At 29.2% G+C, this 13,745-nt stretch overlaps 2 protein-coding genes across 6 annotated transcripts in view; one reads left to right on the forward strand and one right to left on the reverse strand.

Annotated features, from left to right (window-relative positions):
• Positions 1 to 3,921, reverse strand: part of LOC141449982 (uncharacterized) — a 25,318-nt gene extending 21,397 nt beyond the window's left edge. For 3 of the 5 annotated variants that reach the window (XR_012455811.1, XM_074119963.1, XM_074119961.1), the window contains exons 1-4: positions 3,591 to 3,921; positions 2,830 to 2,959; positions 1,294 to 1,348; positions 1 to 119 (exon numbers count right to left, since the gene is read on the reverse strand). Coding sequence is in view for 4 of the 5 variants with exons in the window: in XM_074119963.1 (XP_073976064.1) it covers positions 1 to 119; positions 1,294 to 1,348; positions 2,830 to 2,957 (302 nt within the window). In the remaining variant the exon portion in view is untranslated. Of the gene's footprint in view, positions 120 to 1,293; positions 1,349 to 2,829; positions 2,960 to 3,055; positions 3,364 to 3,590 lie in introns of those variants that run through there. The other 2 variants (XM_074119962.1, XM_074119964.1) reach the window with 2 other exon arrangements.
• Positions 3,922 to 4,052: 131 nt separating this feature from the next.
• UbcE2M (NEDD8-conjugating enzyme UbcE2M) lies at positions 4,053 to 8,664 on the forward strand. The gene is made up of 4 exons (XM_074119968.1): positions 4,053 to 4,606; positions 5,453 to 5,547; positions 6,979 to 7,185; positions 7,418 to 8,664. The coding sequence occupies exons 1-4, from the start codon at positions 4,501 to 4,503 to the stop codon at positions 7,556 to 7,558; spliced, it is 549 nt and encodes a 182-aa protein (XP_073976069.1). The 5' UTR covers positions 4,053 to 4,500; the 3' UTR covers positions 7,559 to 8,664.
• The last annotated feature ends 5,081 nt before the right edge of the window (positions 8,665 to 13,745 follow it).

Raw genomic sequence — 13,745 nt, forward strand, 5'->3', positions numbered from 1 at the left:
AAAGATGTAGGAAAATCAACGAAAGCCCATTTTTTGGGTTTCTGTCCATGTGGTTGTGGTGTTTGGGTCAAATAAATTGTAGGATCACCATCTGCCATAAACAACTGCCTTAAAGTAACCTGAAATTTCCTAATTGTTACGTTATATTTCCTTTAATATTACCAGCTAAATCTGTATGAAATTACATACATATTTATTGTTGCCAACTTGTTGCCACTGTCTTTAAATCAACTCTTATACTAAACTTATTAAGTTTAAATTTTTTTTTAGTAGAATAAAAAGTAAGATAATACGCTAGCACACTTCAAAATCACAGAAACCCAGCAAACTATCGCACCCAGCTTCAAAAGCAGTCTTTCTATTCTAACCTGCCCTAAATTAGTTTAAATTTACACGGAACCTCATTAATCATATGTAGGACTGACATGTTCAACAAAGCATAGAGATAGTCTATTCATTAGTACAAGAAGCCTCTGGTTCTCTCCAATTCTTCCTAAATGTTAGTAGGCGGGTATCTAAAATACTGTGCCGTGACCTCTCAGGCAACAGGTTAGAATCAGTAGGCGGCAATCAGGCAAGTTCTGTTTTAACAGTTGAAGTAACTTTGCTTCTTAGGGTTATAAACTCTTGGTAAAAAGATGTGGGGTTTGCTATTAGTGTAAAGTGTATAGTAAGATGAATAAGGATAAGAATAATTCAAAATTTAATTAATCACCCAAAATTTGAAAATTTATTCGTGAAAATAATAGGTTTTTTTTTTATATATATGTCCCGATTTTATTTGCACCATTAGAGAGTTGCAGAACAATAGAATTTATCAATAGTTTTATACCTTATATATGTATTATTTTTCTCTAAGAATTGTTTAATTTAAGATTACTTATATAACGCGAACAAGAGCGAACTACTTGCTGGTTGCAATATAGTACCGTTTAAACGAAATATGTGTTCTGAATGACCAATCCCTGTCCTTAAACAAACTTTAATTGCTCTATCACTCCAACTTTAAGTAAACCAAATGTTTAGATTACTTCAGAACGAGATTGTGCAAAAATACAGAATGAAGAAATTTGGCAGTTGGAATCTGATAAATTTATGGAGTTATCTGAATGCATAGAGTAAGATTTGTACTAGTATATTATGCTACAAGATTATAAAATTCTGCCAATTCTTTCTTTTATGCTCACTTGTTTTGAATTTAGCAGCTACTATATTCTTAAGTTATTAAATTTTCCAAATTACACCATGTTATAGGTCAAAATATTTTTTGATAAAAAATTTACGAAACCTCACCTCGGTCATTCCAGTAGGAATATTTGTTACATATAGTCTGGTGTGTTGACCATCTCTGCAAATAAAGAAATTTTCATTCATAACCAATTTACAACAAAAACATACCAATCAACCTCTTAAACTACGGTATTCTCTAGTCATTTACTTAAACAAAAATAAATGAACGTTCCTTCCAAACAAATTATGTATAAATAATGGAAATAAATGAGTATAAAAAAAACAAATCTTCAAATTAAAATTAAACAGCAATTGCTTTAACAATAACTTTATAAATTATTTTATTCTATTACTGAGTACAGTAATTTGCCATAAACACCTTTTCTGAGTTCTGACCAGTTTCACCATCATACGTTCAGTTCATTAAGTCTGTTGAACCCACTTTTTTTGGGCCACCTTTTCTTTTAAAACAAGGGTAGCAATAAGTGATATGATTATCAATGTGCTCACGTATGCCTACGCCGTTCTCCTGGCAGATAATGTTCCTAGGTTGCTAAGAAACATTAACTTCTTTTACGGAGTTAACGAAGCAGAAGGAATTAACGGAGAGAGTGTGGACAACTACACGTTTCCTTTCTACAAGCAGAGTTACTGCTCTGTTTTGAATGGCCAGTGATGGTTGTTTCAAGAGGAACTGCGATGGATATTTAAAATTAGAGGTGAACTTGGTTAGGTTAAATTAGGAAAATGAAACTACCGTCCTTGTGTAGCACTTAAATTCTCTATACTACCGAAAATACGCATCTCCACGACCGAATGCATACAGTTATACGGGGCGTACTCATTAATCTGTAGAATGATTGCAGCAAATTTCGAACTGTTGTCAAGTATGCACAACACGCACGGTGCACAATTATCGAAAGAACTTACAGATTTATTCAATTACTGTTCTGTCATTGCAAACTTTGGCTATGATTATTTTAATTTTAATTAAAGCAAAAAGTGCCTATTTTCTTTTGTACGAAATAACAACGGTCAACATTTCAAGAAACTCCGTTATATTACATATTGCGCCTGTTTTTTTTTTTTTTTTTTTTCATGAGAAGATTCTATCAATCAAAAGATTTTTTTTTTCATGGTAGTTGATTATACTCTTAATTTACCATCAACCTGCAGCAGTCGGTTTGCAATATCACTTATTGAATTTTATATTTTTGGAGTTCCAAAAATTAATATTTTTACATTAATATTACGGAAGGTTATTTTTTAACACATTGTTTTAGTTTATCAAGATGATGGAGGCACATAGAAACGATAAGAAGCAAAGGAAAGAGTTTGTCTAAGCCAAACAAACACAAGTACAGTTCACCATACGTACCTACGCTATTGAATAAAAAGAATGTTTTGAAAAAAATGTACAATGAAATAGCATTTAATTTATAACATATTTCCTACTGAAAACAGAAAAAATAAAACTTAAATATTTTTCATTGTTTAGGAATTGTACTTCAGGAAAAGTCTGTATTAGACAGGCTTGCAAGTCCAAAAATGCTTTTAAAACTTTAAAAAAAAAATAATATAAATAATAATAAAAAATACCTTCTTCGGCCATGTTCTTTATCTGATATGAACTCGTTCAGAAGTTCGTTATCAGCTTCTGGACAATTATTATCATTTTCCTCTCTACGTGGATGACTAAACCTGCCACCGCGCCCACGAATACTCATATCTGCAAAAAAAACAGCATTAGTGTAATCAAATACCCTTCAAAAATTAAACTACAAAATGGTACTATTCCCTGCTTTTCAAACAGCCACATGCTTACTTGGAATTTATTGATTATTTATCTTTTAAACAGATACTCCTAAGAAAAGGCTTCAAGCCGAAATAAATACAGTACAACGCGTAGGAACAATTCAATTTTTTATACTGACGACAATCTAGCAAGAATAGCAGACCTTTTGACATTACCAAAACTATGAATTGTATCATAACTTAGCTCAAAAAACAAAATGTCATTGAAAACCACATTAAGAAACGCATAAAATGTCAAGATACTCGACATGTAAAAGTTAATATTCATGAAAATGGCTTTAAAAAAATAAGCCTTAGAGAAGATGTTATAAGAACTCAAGTGAACAGCATTTAATGTATCATGTTAATAATTTATCAGTTATCTTCAAATAAGCCATGTGCTGATATTGAAAAGCTTGAGTTATTTTCAAGAGTACAGTAAGAAAATAATCCCATTTTAACAGATGATTGAAATACTTGATTTCAAACTTCATATCACTTCCAATTCCTATCGCACTTAGGCTGAAATAAGTTAACAATAAAATTAGTTAAGGACAAAAGATCACCTGTTTGTGTAAGATAAAATGAAGCTGAAACTGATTGAAAAAAAACAAGGGAAAAACCTTTGTTTTTCTCAAAACCTTCGGTGTTCGCGGACTTAAACGCTAAGATGGTGGTTTAGGATGATTTAGAGGTTAAATGAAAAGGAGGGAACACATCTTGGAGCTCACTTTTTCTTTTTTTTAATCAAAAAACTTGAATTAATTATTACGGTAGTAAACAAATTTAAAAAATTTAAGAAGGTCTTGGAAAGAAAACAAAAATTGGATATATGAAAGTTAAATTTTATGTATTATGTCGGTTGAAGTAAGTAATGTTTTACTGTAAGTAAAGATTGCTAATTTATATTTATGAAATTTATTATCGCAATCCGCGCTCCTCTCCAATTTAGTTGCTCAATAAAATTTTAGATAAGTTGTGTTAAAATTAAAAAAAAAAAAAAAAAAAAAAAAAATAGAAATATTCTTTTAGGTAACCCTGTTTATAATACATTACCAGGCAATTATTACTACTTAATTAAATTCATTTTTCATGTTACAAATACTTATTTAATTCCTAAAACACATTCAAAATTTAAAAATTCTGTATTTTGAATATGCGTTCCTAACCTTTACATTTTATCTTTTTAAAACAGGTGATTATTTCTTCCAGTATTGGTTGAAGTGCTTGGTTTTTAGGTTGTGTGACAAAGTGAGAGTTAGTTTCTTTATTATTCGGGCATAATTTAAATACTGTGGCCAAACACATTATAATTATCTGTGATTAGATATATTTCTATAATTTAGTAATATTTAATTACAACGTTGTAGTTGTTTTAGAACAATTAGAGTATGCGTGATTTTTCTTCGGGTATTTGAGAATTATAATCCTCTGAAATAACTCTTGTTGGACTACCTACGTTACTTTAATAGCGATATGATAAAACTCTTTTCCCTCAAACAACAGAAGAAAGATGGAGAAGCCACACCGAAAGTGGGAAATCAGAAGAAGGCATCTGCAGCACAATTAAGGATCACGAAAGGTACGTATTTTTTTGAACATTTCTGTCAGGTACAAGATTATTTAAAGGTTGTTCATATAAGCTTTCTGTAATACGTGTACTTTTTTTTAGGACATTTTCTTGAAATCCTTGCTATTTATTCAAGCATAGATTTCCTCATAACTCTCTTTTAAAGTTTTAGTAAGTTGAAATCGTGTAATATATTAGATAACCAGATTGAAAATAAAAACGTTGGTCTGTTTCTGCATTCATTAGTCACTTTGTTGGAAACTAGAATGAGATTTAAATGCAATACCTTGATTAAATTTGATGACTAACTGATCTTTGAAGCTAATTGTCTATTATTTGTTATTTCTTTTATACACTGTGGTGTTATTAGAGAATCCTTTTCGTGAAAGGAATTGTATTGTTATTCTTTTTTATTAATTTTATTTTAACCCTTTTTTAGTATCATATATTTTTCATTGTGCAAACGTATACTTGCCCATGATTTAAAAATATTAATTGACTTTAATGAAACGTTTGTGTTCATCAATGAGCAATCTAAAAAACTAGCCTCTTCTTATTTATAAGAGTGAAATTATAATTTTTTAATACATTTTTTATGACGGAGTTTCTGCTGTCAATTTTGTTTTAATTCCTGATTGTAATTTTATTAACATTTTTATTATTTATATATATTTCCTTCCAAGTTTACGCCCTTTATCATTTATTTATTTTTATGGTTTTTTGTTTTCAACAGATTTCCTTATCAATAAAATTTGTAGAACTGTTTTAGACTTGAATTAATTTCAAGTATAATTATGTTGCTTATAAATTCATTTTAAGAATTATATCAGTTACTGATAAATGATGTGTTTGTTAAAGATTTAAACGAGTTAAACCTTCCCAAGACTTGCAACACGGAATTTCCAGATCCAGATGATCTTCTTAATTTTAAACTTGTAATTTGTCCAGATGAGGTTGGTTCGATATTATCATTTATTTTTAAATTTTACTTTGTTAAACCTTGATAATTTAGAAGCAGCAGGTGTAGCTTCGCAAATCTTATGGTTTGTATTTGACTTGATTGTGACATCTAACGTAGAGTGTATTTATCTTGTGTATAAATTACACTACTTTAAAACATAAAAGCCGGAGTTTTCACAAGATTTTAAAATAGGACTTTGCATTCTAATCCATTCAAATGAGTGATATTCTTTCATTTACAAATAAACTAGTTTAAAGTCCAGGCTTCAATTTTTTGTGTATTACTTTATTATGAAAGTCAGATACTGGTAGTAATAGTATTCTTCATAATGTTCACAAAGTTCTAACATTAAGTTATATTACATTTTAAAAATATCAATCTATTGCATACAAAAATATTTTTTCCATATTCTTAATATTTATATAGATTCAGATACTTTATACAAAAATTATTTTTAATTTAAGGACGCTTTAATAAATGAAGTGATTTTTAAAGTGATAATTATGCGAACATTTTTGTATTTTTCAAGATAAACATAACTTCATCATGCATTTCACAGTCAAAAATTCTTCAAATTCCGAATTTTCGTTAATAATTTATTATACAGCAGTTAAAACAATTCACATTGTCCGTTACCCCGAACCTCTTAATTTTTTGGGGGAAAAAGTTTAAAACAAAACTTTTAGCCTTTTATATGAGTAATGACTGCCCGAAAGTGATTCTTTAAAAAACAAATATAGTACTAAAAATTAACTCAGTAGATAGACATTTTTTGTAGTTACTGTATTAAAGTTAATGGAACCATTTTCGAGAATTATTCTCTTCTCTCCTAAGCAAAATCAATTCTTAAGTGAAACTTCCAGTTGATAAACTTTTCCAAGAGATTATTGTCGGGTTCTGGAGTGATACTTGAAACAAATATTAAATAAGAACGTTATATGGTTTTTACTTTACGAACGCACGTATAAATAAATATACTTACCAATTTGTTACATCCACTTTGATAGATCTAGGAAATCTCAAAACATGTTCGTTCCAGTGAAAATTCAAGATAAAAAATTCTACCTCTTTCAAAAGTGGAAAGTAAACCAACCATATTCTAGTAAAAATATGGGATATTTTGTGAAAATGCGTGTCCGGTAAAACTTTAAAAGGTAAACTAAATTAATAAAACGTATTACATCAACTTTTTATAAGCTACCCTCATGGAACGTAGAACATTAAGTTAACAAAAAGTGAGGACACTCCAAATTACCAACTAAAATCTTTTTTTGTAATGAATTTTCCGAAGTTTTCTTGGCTTTTGATTTATTCATTAGTACATAATTTAATGTGTTTTCACCCCACGTTATTTTTATGTTTATAGTAGTAGTTTTCTTCTTTTTTTTTTTATTTTAAGTATAAATTTGTTCTTTGTTTTCAGGGTTTTTATCGAGGCGGCAAGTTCACGTTTAGTTTTAAAGTAGGTCCAAATTATCCACACGAGCCTCCTAAAGTGAAATGTGAAACACAGGTATATCATCCAAATATAGATCTTAATGGAAATGTTTGTCTCAATATACTAAGGGAGGATTGGAAACCGGTCTTAACTGTTAATTCCATTGTGTACGGTTTGCAGTATCTATTTCTAGTGAGTAATTTGGTTTTAATTAAATAATTATATAATAATAATAAATACATAAATATAAGATTATTGAATGAATAATCATTTATTAGAATTTAGGTAGGATTTTGTTTAGAAATTAGAGATGTGGGACTGATTGTTATGAGCTAATGCGTTCTTGGTCCAGAATTCTTGACAAGTCTGCATATTTCATAGAATAAATGTTCATTTAGATATAATTTTCGTTTGTTTCTTTCAGGAACCTAATCCAGAAGACCCATTAAATAAAGAAGCGGCTGAAGTTTTGCAGAATAGCCGGAGAGTATTTGAACAAAATGTTCAGAAGGCGATGAGAGGGGGCAATGTTGGAAATGTCTATTTTGAGAGATGTCTCAAATAAGAAAATACCCTGAGACAATACAGTACTGCGATTGTCCGCGTTCCACCAAGATGTATACACACACCATACAACAGATATATATTAATTATACAAGAATTGTGTTTTACAGTTACTATTATACATTGTATTTACAAAAAAAAAAAAGGAAGAAATTTTATACTTTTACTTTTTGTTAAACAAAAATAATGGTGGTGTGTGTCTTTGTAATGGGCAGGGGGTAGTTCTCTCTAATAACTGTGATCGAACCATCCCTCGGAAAATTTTTAATCTTTTACTAACAAAAAATACTTATATACTTTTTTTTGTAATATATATATTTATATATTTCCTCCCTACCCTTCCAGAAATATGGCTTGAAATGAGTATGGGACTTTTTTGTTGATTAGGTGTAACCGACAAGAACACTTCTTGCTTGCTTAATACACACTGTGTACAATTTTTCTATACATTTACAGTGAGGGAACTTGGCCCAGTTTCCAACTTGTTCCAAAACTATGTAAATTATATATTTATCGCTTTTTACTATTACTTAAATAGACTTTAAAATATAATCATCCTCTTTTGTTCAATATTATTTTTTAATTATTTATGAAAGAAAGGATTGGTGTTGTAGAAATTAGTTTTAGTAATAAACTTCGTACGGTTTACTATCTTAGCCTTCACACTTATAAAAAAAGAACAAGAAGAAGCCTTACAATCTTTTTTTTTTTTTAAAAAAAATTATAATTATTGAAGTGTATATAGCTACGGACAATTAATAAATAAAAACAATAATGTATAACTTGAGATATTTTATTTATTATAATAAATCTTTAAACAAAAAAAAAAAATTAAATGAATACAGTACAATATTTATGTAATTGAATCAAATAGAAATGTCCTTTGCTTTGTAGAGTTGGCAGAATAAAATGACAACTTGTACGAATACAAAAGTGCGTAAATAAAAAAGGAATGTACCCAGTTTATTGAACGTTTTAAAAAAGTTATGTAACTGCATATTTATTATTTGTTAAAAATTAAAAAAAGAAAACGGGGATTTGAAAATTATTTTTTGAATTATAAATACCCTCGATTAATAATAATAATAAAAGAAAAATGTACATTGACTTTTTTCTTCTTTTTTTTTTTTTTTTGCCTCAGAAGAAAACATTTCTGTTTTTTGATTATGCATTAAAAAAAGAAATGCGCATTTTGTTTTATTCAAAGTCATTTTCCAATTAAAATTTTAACCAATACACTTACAAAAATAAAATAAATCGTAATAGTAGATGTGAATACCAATTTTGAAAGGCATTAGGAAATTTCGCTAGTACAGGAAGGTAATAGATCGAACATGTATATGAGTGTTGATTAAGTGTATTATATATAGCATGGGGCCTAATACGCTTCCTTATGGGCGCTAGTCTTGGTGAGGTATAAAAAGGTCTGCAATTCACCTCACGCATATATAATTGTTTTTAAGGCGAGGCTGCTGGAATTAGATAGTAAGTAGTGAGAAGAAATTTTTATTTTATAAATAAGTTCTGGATTCTTTGTTTTATCGGAAGCTTGCACACTATCATAATGCTTCTGTGGGGAAGTTTAGTATTCGTGTCGACTTTTCCAAACAGTTTTTATTTCTCCAAAGCAGTAGTATATACGTGTCGGTGAAATCCACCATAGCATTCGTCAATAACACAAATCACGCTCCTGCCCATTCATACCGTTTCCTTCAAATGTACCTTACTACATAAAACCTAGCTTATTGAATGGAAATCGTCATAAACGATTGCAGTGCTCCAAAGACAAAAATCTTTTTTTCTACAGTGCGTACGGTAACCACTTTAAATGCTTTCAATAAATACTTTACTACATATAAGTTCTTAGACAAACTAAAGATACTTATATTCTTTGAATTTAGCTTTTTCATCCTTGGCAAACGTTGGCGACTGCATTCTACAGAGTTTCGTTTATTACTTTACAATATGTGATGATTTTGCATGTAACCACGTAGCATAAATGTCTTAATGGTGAACGCTAGTCATGAAACGAAAAATATATTCCATCTATACAGATTTCTGGCTTTAGTTCTTGCTTCTTTTTTTTAGCTACACTTCAATTAAGATCGATTGAGTAAAGTTAAATCAATTTAGACATTACCTTCGTATGACCACTATAGCTTCTTTGCGAGTGAATTCTGCTCCTTAAGGGTGAACCGTAACACTGTCAAAGTAAAAAAAAGAAAGTTCTTTTCTATAGGCCATTTGTAAAACTTAGTTTAAGTGTAAATTCTATTTGGAAAAATATGACTACACATCCTCAGAAGGATATATGGCACATCAAAAAACGAACGTCAATCCATTATCATGTATCCGTGTGTACACTATGTTGTGCTAGAAACAACACAACTGTTACGTGATATACTATTTTATTTTAACGTAAAAGACAAGAACAGATGACCAGGGAGATTGCTCGTAAAATCAACCTCAATATCCAACTGTGGCAACAGCATTGACTCTACTTAATTCCAAACGAGTAGAATAATAACTATGGCTCATATTAGAACTAACGATAACTTTTTAAAGCAGAAGCTAACTTCTTTACTGTTTCAGTGCTTTAAGTATCATATTTACCATTAAATTGTATTCAATACTTTGACAAATAGTTTCCTTTTGTAACAGATACTTCCACACTGAATTACTTTCATAATACTGAAATTATCAGCTCCTCTTAATGCTACTCAATGAATTCAGCATTCGGCAGGTTACTTTCCAAAAAAATAAAAGATTATTTTTGAACTTTATACTTTATTTGGGATGTTTTATGGTACTCCAGGAGGTCGACGTCATTGAGGGAGGCCTCCAGATTAGAAAAAGTATTGTGCTCGGGTTGAATTTTCGAAATTCATTATTTAACATGTGTTTTGAGGTCCCTAAAGTTATGCTGCCTATTCTGCGGTGGTGCCTGGGAGTCTCCGGAAATTATAAAATTAAATTTACTGATACTGGACAGTAAGGGATAAATACGGGACAGAATGTGTCTCAAAATGGCAAACCGATTGTCACTGAAAGTAGAATATTTTCTGACTGTATATAGGTCTTCAAGTTTCCAGTGCATTGAGTTTGTACTGCCATCTTTTCTTTCACAATCCATAATCTTCTATTTTTTTATTATTCTTTATTTGATGATTATTTTAATATTTACCTCAAGCTACTACTCATACTTCTATTACTTTACTCCTCACCTATTTTAATTCTTTACAACAATTGAAATTTTTACCTTTTTCTTTATTCTTTAATAAATTAATGACTTTAATAGGTGTTATTATTAAGTTTGATCATTTATTAATTTATTTTGTTCTAGGTAATGGCTAAATCCTCCAAATTATACTTATACTTTGCAAAACGAAAGTAAATAAAATTAGTTACTATGTAAATTGCAGGGATATTAAAATCTGGACAAAAATTAAATTCAGAAACGTTGCAACAACCGCAGAGTACTCTGTCAGCAAGGTCATAAACTACTTATCAATTAATAGTTTACAAGTCAACCACTAGATCGCATGGGTGCGTATAATTCATATCTAATTTTGCCTACACACTGATTACTTTTTTAATAACCTTAACTGTAGGTGGAGGTAATATCTGTAATAAGTGTGATATCAGATGAAACTAATTATCGTTCGGAAAGAAGCGACCGTAAATACAAAACAGTAATTATTGTATACAAATGTGTAAAGTTTATTTAAAATTTATTTAATTTTTTTTTTTTTTTTAAATCAACTTTTTACTGATTCAGAGTATGTAAAACTTATAACTAATTTTTGTTGATAATCGAAGACATTACTCATAATGAATAAGTTATAAACGTTTATTTGTTACATTTCATTCCTTTGAATGCCCACTTCTATTCGTTATAATTTTCAATTTTTTTTTTGCTTCTGAGGGTTCAGAAGATTAAAGTTTTACTTAATTCTGAATCATTGAGGGAATAATTTTTAGAAATTAAAGCATTACAAGAATTAACTTCAACATGTAACTTAATAAAAACCTTAAATTTGATTGTAAAGGTCACTGTATTTAAATTTTTTTTTTTCCAATTTTCAACTTCTAAGTGATAAATTTGTTCTTAAAATTTATAGTGAAGTTTAATATTATTTTTGGAAGCTTTAGAAGTCGGCTGCATGTAGCCAAGCCAAATATACTTTTTTCTTAAAAAATAAAGCACATACTTTTTTTTTAAATCACGTATTATTATAATTTTTCAAAAGTTAAATGCTTATAAATTACATTCTACTGTTTAAGAGGGCAAACCTTTAACTTCAACTGAATCGTTCTCTTGTTACTTAGTTTCAAAATTTCTTTCTAAATTAGTTTCAAAATAAAAGTAAGGAAATTTTTATTTATTGTTAGGTGTATTTAATTAAGTATTTAATGTAGTATATTTATTTATTTTTCTTGTGCCTGGAACGAGACACAACATTGTTATGTTTCAGTTACTAAAAAAATGTAAAATTTAGTTGAGTAATTTGTAACATAGATGTTTATGTTACAATGTAATTATTTGTATAAATATTTGTATCGAAAATTTCAGAAATAAAAAAATAGTTCTAAAAAAATCCCTCTGAGAGCGTATAATATCGAAAAATTTCAAAAATAAAAAAATAGTTCTAAAATAATCCCTCAGAGGGCACGAAAGATAGAAAAGTTCAAAAATAAATTAGTTCCAAAAAAATCCGTCAAAGAGCGCCACTTAACAGGAAGATTAGTTTAAAAGTAGTACAAATTTTTGCCACCAGACAGTACTGCTGTTAACCTCTATTTTATAAGTCATTAAAAAATTATATTCAGTACGACCTAAGAGACGAGGGGAGGTGTATCGCTTGTCGCTCGTCACTCCAAATATATCTTCTAGTTTCACTTCTGTCACCTCTTAGACCTAGTCTAGTGGCTACATTTCTATCATCAAACATAGAAATATGCATACACAGTATATGCCTGTCTTGTCTAACATTTTAAACCAATTAAAACTATTCGCCCCACCGCCCCACCCTGGAACTTCATTTAGCTATATAGCCTGGATCTACTTTTGCACATTCGACAAGGAAGATTCATTTCTTCCATTTTTTCAGCAGAAAACAATTTATTTCAGCTCACTTCCGGTATCAATAATTAACACATATCTTATGCCATCAAATTGCCATAATGCCTTAGTTTAAAAAAACCCAGAGAACGAGTAATTAAAAGAAACGAAGAAAATTAATAACAAATCAACTTTAATTCATGCTGTCTCTCCCAGGAAGCAGTACAATCACTGATATTAGCATTTTTCCAAAACCATTCTAGTTACAAAATAACCCTTTGAAAAGACAATAAAAACTCAAATAGTTAACTTAGTTCAAATATTCGCCAAACGTAATTATTTTCAGAAAATGAATTTACAAATGTTAAGTTCGACTAAAAATAAGTTGTATCTTCCATTTGTTTATATTATTAAAGAGATTAAAAGGAAAAATGAACATAATATTATTATTTAATTTGTTTTTTATTTTTTTTAAATTATTTATACACTTTTTATAATAATTTCTTTAAAAAATCTTTACAAACTTTTTAAACAGATTCTTTTGTTAATAAATGAACAAAAAGTATCCAAAAAGAAAACATGGAACTTTTAACTACCATAGTAACACACTATACATATAAAGGACCACCTTATACGCATATTAAACCATGTTGGTGACTCTCTAGACTTATACCATCTAGACCACCTTACACTCACATTTAACCATTTTGTTTTTCAGACACAAACGGAAATTCTAAAATTATATGAAGAAGTTTTAGTTTATGTTTTATTACTTTGAATCTCGTAATAGATAAGATTACCTGTACAACAACTCCATAAGATAGCATAGAAGTACATAGTTTCCTTAATTGAATAGAAAGCATAAATGGATGTGAATTACTCCAATTTATGTGTGCGCATGCTGTAATAAAGAGCTCCATGGTGACTTCAAGCCAGCGAAGGGAACGGGGAAAAATTAAGCCCTATAATATTATAATCACTACTAAATAAAAAGGTTTCTACTTTAATATTGACAATTTTTTTAATACTATTCAGACATTTAAATATTACAACAAAGTTGAGACATGCCCTCTAAAACAGTCTAATCAAATAATTAACGATTAGAAATTGGATATCAAACAACATT

This window comes from Rhodnius prolixus, unplaced genomic scaffold, assembly GCF_049639745.1.
Source record: "Rhodnius prolixus isolate KJV_2025 unplaced genomic scaffold, Rpr scaffold_2, whole genome shotgun sequence".
In the NCBI taxonomy this organism is placed as follows: Eukaryota; Metazoa; Arthropoda; class Insecta; order Hemiptera; family Reduviidae; genus Rhodnius; species Rhodnius prolixus.